Here is an 11,556-nt window from a genome sequence, read left to right as displayed (position 1 = left end):
TTTTTCGTATCAGCTGTTTCTTTTTTTATTATAAATTTCCTTCTTTAGTTTTTTTTTGTCCTTTTCCTTTTTTAATCTCCTTTAGTTTTTTTTTTTTTTTTTTTTTTTTTTTTTTTTTTTTCCTTCTTTAGTTTTTTTTTTTTCTTTTTTTAAAAAAAAAAAAGTGTTAAAAAAATATATGACAAAACGGAAAAGAAGGCAGGAAAAAAAAAGAAGAGACTGTGAACAGTACCTAGCACATTAGCAAATGGGAGTTTTTGGTCCAAATATTTTCTCTCTTATTTTTTCTCCATTTTGGAGAAAAACTTTTTGGTGGGACCGGAAAGAAAACACCCAGGTTCCATCATTTATTTTCCTTCCTCTCCACCCAACCAAATACACTCAGAAAAAGTTTTCATTCTTATTTTCTCTTTAAAGTTTTTCATCCGTCCTATTTCACATCCAAACAAACTCACCCTTAAATAGTAGTATAGATATCCCAAATAAAACATATTTTTATATGGTTTTTCATTTTTTTTTTTTAATGTTCACTAATTTATTATGGAAAAAAAAAGAGTCAATTAAGTTATAACTTATTCACAAATTTATATGTTCTCTTTTATTATAAGTTTATTTAACTAAAAAGAACAATGGTTTAATGAGTTTGAGGATCAAAACCTCAAGGTGAATATTTTGAAGTGAGATTCGTTTCAATAACATGTGTTACATGTAATATAATATCAAATAAAATATGATTAAATGGTATTGTTTATACAAGATATTGGTTCATATACGTGGGTTTTAATTAGCTCAACTGGTAAAGTCTCTAATAATTAAATAAGAGATTTGGGGTTCAATCCCCACTTACACCTAAAACCGATTAGTGTATTGGTCTGATGATCATCATCAAGAGTGGATACCATAAATTAAAATTATCTCAAAAAAGAAAAAAGAAAAAGAAAAAGGATATTGGTCCATAAGGACAAACAAGGTGAATTCTAAATATTAGACTGTATCTAAGGGTTTGTTTGGTTGGGAAGATGGAAAAATGGGAGGATAGAAAATAATGAGAGGATGGAAAAGTGGGAGGATAGAAAAGATTTAGTTTTCCATTGTGTGTGTTTGTTTAGAGAGATGGAAAAGTGGAGGGATGGAAAACTTGTTTGTTTGGATGAAAAGAAAAATGAGAGGATGAAAAATATAGTTGGTATAAATTTACTTTTATACCCCTATTATTTAAAATATTATATTTTTATTTTTAATTATATTACCCACAAATATATAAATATATTTATAAGCAAGTCAATCTAATTTTTTTTATTACATTTTTTTAAGGAATATTACACGAACTATTTCTTATAAAAAAAAAAACTCTACATACAAATTTAATAAAATTTTCACCTTACCTATTAAATAAAATAGATTATATATATAAAAAGAAACTTCTGCACACACTTGCACGTATAGAAAAATAGAAACAAACAAAAACAAAACCCATTCATATTAACCTTTCGTCTACCCATGGTCACATATCCAGTTCCGGTAACTAGAGCATGGAAAAGACATTAGAGGAATAAGAAACAAGATTTTGTGGGTGGCGAAGGTGACCTGTGAGATTTTGTGGGAGGTGATGTGAAATTTTGTAGGTGGCGAAGTCAACGGCATGAGGTTTTGTGGGTGGCGATGTGAGATTTTATGGGTGGCAAAGTCGACGGCATGAGATTTTGTGGGTGGCAAAGTCGATGACATGAAATTTTGATGAACGGTGTAGGGCGACGACAACGGCAACTTGGCTGACCTTGACTCAAATGGACAATCTAAGGGGGTATATGTGTCATTTCAAGATTTGAGCTTTTTCTCTCCTATGTTTTCTTCCCGATTTGGGGAGATGAATTTTTGTGGGCCCAGGTGACTTGTTTTCTCCCCTATTGTTCCTCCCTTCAGTTTTCTCTGCTGAACAAAACAGAGGAAAATTAACATTTTCTCCCAATTTTCCTCTCTCCCTTGTTTTTCCTTACCTTTTCACCCAAACTAAACATAGTATAAATGTTAATACGGATCGATGGAGTGAAAAATGTTTACTTATTATGGCTCCCACAAAAATATACAATCAGGGTAGGGCCCAACACATTAATAATTTATTTTTTTAATAATACTTTATTTTGAGAAATATTTTTTTAATAATATTAGTTACTAATAAAGTAATAAGTGTTATATAAATAAATAAAAAAATGTCGCTCATATAACTTGCTCATTAAAAAAAAAAAAAAAAAAAAGGTAGGGGGTTAACTGCCCACTCTTGCTCGTATTAGAGACTAGTACTAGTAACTGGAACCGAAGTCCCAAGATGTTACTTAACCGTCAACTATAGTTTCAACTTCCAAGTCCAACCAGTGTTCTGTTCTGTACGGCAATGGCTTTCTAAATCTGAATTCGCCATTTCTTCCTTATTTACAGCTCTACGTGTGTAAGTCATCTTTCTCTTTGTTGGGTTTTTTTTTCTTTTTTTTGCTTAATTTTGTTGGGTTTTAAATGCTCTTAGATTTTCTGGGGTTTTTTTTTTTTTTTTTTGGTTATTGTAATCTAAACAAAAATTGGCTCATCTATCCCTGTGGGAATCATCACTACACTTGCGTATGCCACACACATTCCGTACTTGATACACAATCTTTTTGTTTTGGGGCTTTGAGGGTTAGGAAATGTGGTTCTTTCTTTGTGGACGTGTAGGATTTGAATTTAATGTTTGGTAGATTTTGCGCTTTCCTTCTCTTTATTATGCATTGATGCTTGACACCTTTCTAGTTCTTAAATTTATTTGAATTCTTGGGCACTTCGTTACTAAAACTTTAGTGGTCCCTTTTGCCGATTTGGGTTACACACACACTCTCTCTCTCAATTCTTGAAAGTGCAAGATGGACTGATTGGTCGGTTTTTAAATGAAAAAGGTTCATGCTTGTAAATTTTGCCAGTACTGTGTTTGGTTAAGACTTAAGAATTAAAAAACGTGCACTGTGTACCCATTTGTGTGGAAGTATAATTTAGTTTCTATTTGATTGCTGATGCTAACAAAGTTTGAGGAAATAAGATAAACCTTTTTATTTGTATTTATATATTTTTAAACTCTTAAGTTTTTACAAAATGTTGGGATCTGAGGAAGCATTTGAAAATCATCTGGTTTACTTGAGGTGAGTTTTCCTTTTCCTTGGGGCTAAAGTAACTTAAAGAATGATGTTTATGGTTTAGAAATTTGATTTTTTTGCCTCATTTTAAATGGAACATATCTGTTCTAAAAAAAATTTAGCTTTTGGTTGCAGTTCTAAGTGAAAGGCTTTCTGATTATCTACTTCTCTTTATTATGTTTTTTGGCTCTTTCCCTTTCAATATAATTTTTAAATTGTTCATGACATTGGTTTTCATTCTGTTTAGTGCAATGGATGCTAGTGACCCTATAGCTGGAATGGAGGTGAGCCACCAAAATGAGGTATCCAATTCTGGCACAGATGATGTTATCATGGAGGAAGGAAGCAGTGTTCTTAATAATGCTGTGGAATACGAAGGGCTAGATAAGAGTTCCGTAGCTGATTCCCTGCTGGGAGAGAGTGGAGCTTTCGAGCCCTTGGCCGAGAAAGATGTAAAAAGATCAAGTTTCCCTCAGGAATTCAATGGTTTGACCATAACAAAGGTGTAGTACTACTGAATGGCTGATTAGTGTACCTTTACTTTTAGTTGATTAGGGCACATCTCAGTCTGTTTGTTTAAATTAATAGGAAACAAGGGAGGGAGACAACACAAATAGTTTGGAAAATTCCAAGAAAGTTCAAGGCGGGGGAACGACCATAAAGCATTCAAATCCCAACACTATAGTGACTTCAGTGAAGAAGAACAAAGATGGGAAATTTGGTTCGGTCACCTTAAAGAAACCTTTTGCCCTTGCAACTAACTGGAGGTCACCTAATGACAGGCAGATTGCTGAAAGCATCACAAGCATTCCCTCAGTCAGGGCTAAGAAATTGGCATCTGCAGCTAGTGCTGCTTGCCATTTCCTGGTAAATGCCAGTTACATGATAGTCTAAGAATATATTGGATTCAAGGTTAAGAATCATTCTTTTTTGTTTTCATATGCTTTATGCTACTATTTCTTATCGTGTTACTCCGTTTTCTTTTGGGCAGCAATCAGGACAATCTTGCACAGCATTACCAGAGTTAAGCACATCAGAGCCAGAATGTCTCAGGTATATTTTTCTTGCAATTATGGCATATTTCCTTGCTCCTACTGATTGATTAGTAGGTTTTGAGATGGAGAAGGATCATGGTTGATGTCTATCAATTCCAAAACATTTCACTTATTAAAATGTAACTGACCAATTGACCATATGTATAGTAAGTGTGCAATTTGTAATTTAAATGTAACTGTTTGCCACAAGGAATACATCAAACATAAGCCAATGGCTAAAGTTGAAGAAAACTCTCATTTTTTTTCTTTGTGTGTGTCTAGCAGTGGTTGTTGTTGTGCTTTCCTGACATTAATGCCATTCCATTTTTCCATGTTCACTGAAGGCTTGTTTTTCTTTAATTCTTCATAGAAGCCCTGCAGAAGAGAGTACTAAACCTGAAAGAGTTGGTCGTCTTCCTTCCTATGGCTTCAGGTTCAAGTGTGATGAGAGAGCTCAGAAACGAAAAGAGGTTGGTCAGATTCTTATTTGCACAAAACGTCACTCATATTTTCTCAATGGTTTTGATTATATATTGCTGCTTCTTCAGTTGATGATTTATTGCTTGTTTATATCCCTTTTGGTTGGGCAGTTCCTTTCGAAGATTGAGGAAAAGATTCATGCAAAAGAAGCGGAGAGAACTACTTTGCAGGAGAAATCCAAGGTAGTGCTATTCAATTCTGTCTCAGCTTTTCTTTTCTTTTTTTTTCTTTTTTTTTTTTTTTTTTTTCTACTTTGCAGGAGAAATCCAAGGTAGTGCTATTCAATTCTGTCTCAGCTTTTTTTTTTTTTTTTTTTTTTTTTTTTTTTTTTTTTTTTTCTGGCTTTGATTTGTCACAGAAGTCTGCCCTTAGTGCTGATAGTATGCTGAATTGTTTTTCTAGGAAAGTCAAAATGCTGAAATAAAGATGCTCCGTAAGAGCTTAACATTTAAAGCAAGCCCCATGCCAAGCTTCTATCATGAACCTGCCCCACCCAAAGTGGAGTTCAAGAAGGTAAGTTATATGCGGTATCTTGGTCATTGTCAATCTGACCGTGGATAAACTATGTGTGTTTGAAACATCTCCTTGCCCTCCCGCTGGACTTAATCTATGTTTTAATTGTGTGATCAATGCTAAAGTATGTCATAAGCTTCTTCATTTTGCTGTGACATGCCAACTGGAATTCCCCTTTCAGCTACAGATTGAGGTGTGCGTATTAAATGTTACACTCATATATCAAACACAAGATCTAATGGGAAACATTCTTCCATTGTGTTGAGAGATTATATTACCACAATACTTTATGGATCCTACCTATTCTATGTTTTATGCTCATCTGATACCTATTCTATGTTTTGTGGTCATGATAACTTGAGGTTGTTTGGGAGTTTGATAGGGTAACAATGGCAAGAAATTTATGGCCTTCACAGTATAAAAAAAAAAAAAATTATTCATAGAAATGTATTTATTGGAAATTCTTTTGTGGACAATGAAATTATATGTTAATGTGTGGGGTTTAGTTGAGAATATTGAGAAGAGTCCTGGGTATATAATTCTTCTGCTCTCAGCATGCACTAATGTGCTTGTATGGAGAAGCCTGGAATCTATCTCTTCAATGTCCAATGTCCTAGAAATTGCACCAGAGTAGATTGTCCAAAATGAAAATGTTCAATGGATCGTTAGAACTTCAACAGTTTGTTAGATTTATACTTATTAAAAAAAGAAAAAGGAACAGTTTGTTAGATTTAATTGATCTTCTAGGTATATGTCCTGATTTAGACTTTTTATCCTTTCTTTTACTTTTAGTAGTCATCAAATCCATCTAATTAATTACTTGTGTTGTGCGAATAAGCATGCAATTCTGCTTAGATATCATGATTGATTTCTTTCAATCACTATATTGTACTTGAAAATGCAGTAACTAATGGAATGAACCTGTATATCTTGCAAGCCTAAATTTAATCAAATTACTGTTCGCTCTTTCGTTTCTTATTACAGAGATTTTGTTATTTATATCAATGTTTTCCCCATTTTCATTACAATTATACAATGCAGATACCACCAACAAGAGCCAGATCTCCCAAACTAGGCCGTGGTAAGGGATCATCAGCAGCATCCTCTGAAGGAAGCAGCAGCCACAGCACTCAATCAGGCCGTCTAAGCCTAGATGAGAAAATTACTCGAAATTATGCTTCCAAAGAATCATCTGGTAAGAAGCCAGTTCGAAAGTCCCTACCAAAACTTCCTTCTGAGAAGAATAAACTGTCCAATTCAAGAGAAAATATGACGTCTTCCACTCAACATCTAGAACAACATAAGATTGACCAGGAAGCAGGGAAAATATCTGAGCCAAGCCAACATAAAACTGAAATTGATGCAAATCTTGTACCCAAGAAACAAGACTAGCCCTCTCAGAGCAGACAAGAGAGGGGTTTGCCACTGATTTTGGACATTCAACAGAGCAAACATTAGATTTGAATATGTGTGCTTCTGAAGAGCATAGTTTCACTTGAGTTAAAAATATAAAACTAGAATTGTCTATTGATTATGTGGAGGATATTGCAGTGTGGGGTTGCTAAAGTTTATTTGTTCATGGTTTTGTAGTTAGAAGTGTTATCATTTCTCTGCTTGCTCATGTGATTTGTGATATGCAGGAGCAGATTTATTTGCTTGATTTCTTTATGTAAATTTGTATTGGTAATATTACACATCTTACTGTTGATGACATTTCTACCTTTGCAACCTCTGCCTGATGTTTAACCACTAAGTTGCATATTTTTTGTTTAGTTATCTAAATGCTAGCCTATTGATCAGGATTTTATCGCATGGCTCTCCAACAAATTACATCCTGATTTGCTTTTTCCCCAATCAATGATTTCAGTGATATGCATGTTCAATTCTTGTAGCATTAGTTGATAGAATCCACACCCTCATGCGGGCAATACTAATATTTATTGTTGAGATAGGGATTGAAAAGTTTTTACTTGCAAAGTATGAAGTTGTATCATGAACTTCTCAGAAAAGAAAAAGAAAAAAAAAAAAATGAAGTTGTTTCATAAGATATTTATTGTTGGTGTAATGATTGAGAAAGTTTTTGTGGAGAATCCAGTTATATTATAGGATTTGACGTGGCTCCTTCAGCTTGTCAACTTTGTATGGTAAGAGCATTTACATTAGCCTTACTAATTTAATATTTCAGCAAAAATTTATCTAAACTCAACCGAAACAAGCGTGTATCAGCCTCACTAAATTATCTAAAGTTTTTAAAGAGGATAGTCTCATCTCTACATGTAGTGAGCATCTATCCTTGCTACATTAAATTTCAATGTTGATAAAGCATTGAGGCTAATATATGTCTATGAAAATAATAGATAGCTATACTAGCAAAAGTAGAGTTTTTTAGATTAATTTAGCTAAATATTTGAGGAAACTAATGTGATGATCTAATATGGACAAAATTTTACTCCAAATTGCAATCGGAGTGAAGGAATCTCCTCCATCACATAGGTGACAATTCATAAGAACATTTATATGTATTAAATCATTTATTCAAGTCATATAACTATTAAATAAGTCATATGATACGTGTTTGAGCTGTCACCTAGTGGGTTTGGGGAAATTTTTTATAAACTAATTTAGAGAAAATTCTGTCCAAGATTGAGACAAACAGATTTAAAAAATGAATAAAGAAAAATGCGCCTAGAAAATCATGTGTGGTGAGCTAGGGAAGAAAGTTCAGGAAGAATGGAATAAATAATTTAATTTTATAATTTATATTTGCTTGAATTGATAACATTTTTTTGGGGTTGAAATAAGGATTTATAGTTTCAAAAAAGAAAAAGAAAAATATGAATTTATCACATGGTTTAAATGAAGAATTTACTTATTTGCATCCTTAATTATTTGCAAAAAGTGAGAAAAAAATTTAGAAGTTAGCTTATTTTAAAAAAAAAAAACTAATATTGTTACTTATTTGATAAAAGGTGAGATAAAAAGTTGGAAGCTAAAAGCTTTTTAAGCATCACTTTCTACATAAGTTTGGGATGGGACCGTTTCTTTTTTCTCCCATTTTCTTCAGTTTTAAATGGATGCATGACATCTGGCAAGACTGAATCCAAGGATGTTCATTAAGCCATGTCACATGAGCAAAATTTTATCTCATTTAACAGAGATTAGCACAAAACTCTGCTTCCCGCACTCAAAATTTTCACAAAAAGCCTTGCATTCACCCAACAAAAAAAATGACCCTACAGCCCAACAAAAAAAATGACCCTATAGCCTTACATTCACCCTTGTTGGTGAGGTACTTTTACAAAAAAAAAAAAAAAAAAAAAAAAAAAAAAAAAAAAAAAAAAAAAAAAAAAAAGCTACTGCCAACCTAAGCATTTTCACAAACACCTTCATAGCATTTCAAGGGTTACCATTGCTTCTCTTCACAAGTTGCTCAACTTAGTCCTTAATGGTAGTACATTTCAATTAGAGAAAGGAAGCTTTCAATACAATTGCTCTGCTATATAGTAATGCAAAATGATGGAAGTCAATACTCAAATTTTTGCCGCATGTACTCCACCACTATCTTTTCATTTTCTATGGAAATCATTAACAATTTAACACAAACTGAAAAAAGAGCTCTAGCTTTAGCAAGAAATGACTTCTTTGATCAAATTTCTCCTTTTTGGAAGAATACACGATGCGAATGGTCTCCCCAATAGATTGGAGGCCTATCTTAGATCTTCCCATTTCAAAATTAAGGAAATGAAAAAGTAGGAAATACCGTGCAAGAGTGATGTTGAAGTTGTATAAAAAATTTGAGAGAGATGGAGAGCAATGTTAAAGGATTTTAGTGGGAAGGAGATGATGGAAGGAGTTGAGGAGAGTAGCGAATGTGTTTTTGGTATTTTTGGTGGGTAATTAAGTGCCATTAAACAAAAGGAGTCTTTGTGAAATATGACGTGGCTTGATAATTGATCCTTAGATTTAGTCTTTCCAGATGTCATGCATATATTTAAAAACTGAAGAAAACGGGAGAAAAAGAAATAGGAGAGGAGCCCATCCCCATAAAGTTCTCATAATTTGGTGAATAAGACTAACTAACCAAATCACATGGTAGAAGGGATTAATGAAATGTTTGATGAAGAGCATTTGCACTAGCTCATGTAAAATAACGTAAAGCCCAAAATATAACCTAAAAATCATCCACATTAGATCATGAACTGCTTATGCAAAATAAGACTTCAAGTCTATTGTAGCTTATGCAAACAATTTGTAATATTGATAGCCCTTTAAAAGCCTACAGATGGTTTATTAAAAGCCCATTAAATCCAGTCCGTTGCATTACTCATTGGTTAGGGTTTTCCCTTCTGACATTAATAGACTTGGCCCATTGACCCGTAACAACCTGCTAGGCCTAGTGAAAATGGGCCGATTTGACCTGGCCTGGCCCATTGCCTTAAGGCCCATTCCATCAATGAATGTAATCTAAATAAAATTAGCTAATAAATTTAAATATCATAAAACCCCATTAATGTAATTTGACCTTTTTTTTTTCCCCCTAAAATCTTTCCTAGTACCCCGGTAAGTCAAGTCTTTTGGCTAAATATTGCTAAATTTAAAACATATTTACGTTATAGGTACTGTTCCAAGTTATTTAGGGGAATGAGGAGAGAGATTGAATTTCGGCAACACTATTGCCAAAATTCAACAAAAAGTAGGAGAGAGAATGAGAAAAAGGAGGAAAGAGAAAATCTTAATTTCGGCAACAGTAAACCTTGAATTTTGGCAACAGTGTTGCCGAAATTCATCTGCCCAATTTTCCTATGCCTACCCAGATGTGTGAGTGTGAGAAGTGCGATAATGAGTGAGTGCCCAAAAAAAGAAGAAGTAATTGTGGCAAAGGAAAAGCACTTGCCATTCGTTGGTTGAGGGCATTTAGGAAATCAGTCTGATTCTATCTCTGTTCGTTCTGTTTGAAGAAGGAAGGATATTTCGAATCCTCATTACTAATGGAATCGAAATGATCTTTTGGATTAATAAGAAGATCCTTTCAATTGGCTAGAATCCGTTACTTGAACGAAACTAGATCTTGTGGAATCATATTGAATATTTGACGATACATTCCATACCTTGCTAAAAAACCGATCCTTGTTTACCAACCACACATTGTCTAACCAAATCCAATTCTCTCTCGATATTTCCTCAAAAATTCGATTCGTGCGGATTCTTCCCCCAACTAAAGAAGAGATCTTGGCGGAATTGCCACATATGAAATTGAGCACAATTTGCAAAGAAATAGCCCACTTGTTTCTCGAGAAGAGATAGGAAACATGCTCAATATCATTTGATTGAATAGTTGACCCAGCTACTTGTTGTTTGAAGAAACCCTCCACTTCAATTGGTATTTTTTCACGAAAAGCAAAGATGAGATAACCAATCCAGTCTTTCACTAAGATTTCGAATAGCTGCCCCAAATTCAAGTTGATTCTGTTTCGCCTCTTCCTTGGAGAAAGACGATCAAACAATTCCCAATCATGGGCCTTGCGGGTCGGATCATCAATATAATATACAAAAAGAAACTCCAGATATTTGATATCTTTCTCTTTGAATGAGATCTCAATTCCAGCGATGGTTTCATTATTAGATATCTTACAACTAGAATCCCTCTTTTTTCCAATCTAGTTCCTCCACCACCGCGAATCCCAGTTAGATTTAGGCATGATACACTTTTTAGTTATTGGAAGAGCCCAAGTACTCTCTTTCAGATCCAGGAAAAGGCTCTCAGAGATCTTTTTTCCTTTTGGAAGATACAGGAGCGAAACAATCAACCTATTGATATTGGAAGAGCTAAAAGAGTCTTCCAATGTATCATTTCTAGGTCCAATGAAATTCAAAGGTATAGGAAGAAGTCCTGTCAAATAGATATTTTTTTTCTTTCGACCATCTTTCGATTGTTAATACGATATATAAGGACCACTACTACAAATAGTACTACACCCTTGATCGTGAAATATCGATTGCTTGTTGAACCCTGTGAATTACGTGAAAGTAAGATACTCCAAATTCAGGAGTCCAAGAGTTTTATAAAACGTTCTTGATGGGAAAAAAGTGAATAAAAGATCCCATTGAATTGAATTGGGTCCATGAATCTAAGAAATAGTGAGAATTCTTGATCTCTCTCAATATCTCTCTAAATTCGAAAATCCAAGATTTGAATTGATGTCCTTTCATTGAGTCCTCCTAAATTGCATTGATTTATCCTAAGGATTTCATTTCAATTGGAATTTGGTTATTCACCATGTACGAGGATCCCCGCTAAGCATCCATGGCTGAATAGTTAAAGCGCCCAACTCATAATTGGCGAATTCGTAGGTTCAATTCCTACTGGATGC

At 33.9% G+C, this 11,556-nt stretch overlaps 1 protein-coding gene across 2 annotated transcripts; it reads left to right on the top strand.

Moving 5' to 3' along the window:
* The first annotated feature begins 2,251 nt into the window (after positions 1 to 2,251).
* LOC112005528 (protein WVD2-like 6) lies at positions 2,252 to 6,898 on the top strand. 2 transcript variants are annotated; one of them, XM_065766651.1, is made up of 8 exons: positions 2,252 to 2,446; positions 3,406 to 3,661; positions 3,747 to 4,025; positions 4,150 to 4,211; positions 4,566 to 4,662; positions 4,783 to 4,854; positions 5,075 to 5,185; positions 6,227 to 6,898. In XM_065766651.1, exons 2-8 carry the CDS (start codon positions 3,410 to 3,412, stop codon positions 6,575 to 6,577), a joined length of 1,224 nt encoding a protein of 407 aa, XP_065622723.1. In that variant the 5' UTR covers positions 2,252 to 2,446; positions 3,406 to 3,409; the 3' UTR covers positions 6,578 to 6,898. The 2 variants fall into 2 exon arrangements, with proteins under 2 accessions (XP_065622723.1, XP_023893561.2); XM_024037793.2 differs by having other exon boundaries at positions 4,563 to 4,662.
* Positions 6,899 to 11,556: the final 4,658 nt, after the last annotated feature.

The sequence above is a fragment of the Quercus suber genome, unplaced genomic scaffold (genome assembly GCF_002906115.3).
Source record: "Quercus suber isolate HL8 unplaced genomic scaffold, Cork oak 2.0 scaffold_728, whole genome shotgun sequence".
NCBI classification, from domain to species: domain Eukaryota; kingdom Viridiplantae; phylum Streptophyta; class Magnoliopsida; order Fagales; family Fagaceae; genus Quercus; species Quercus suber.
This window is presented reverse-complemented; position numbering and strand designations above follow the sequence as displayed.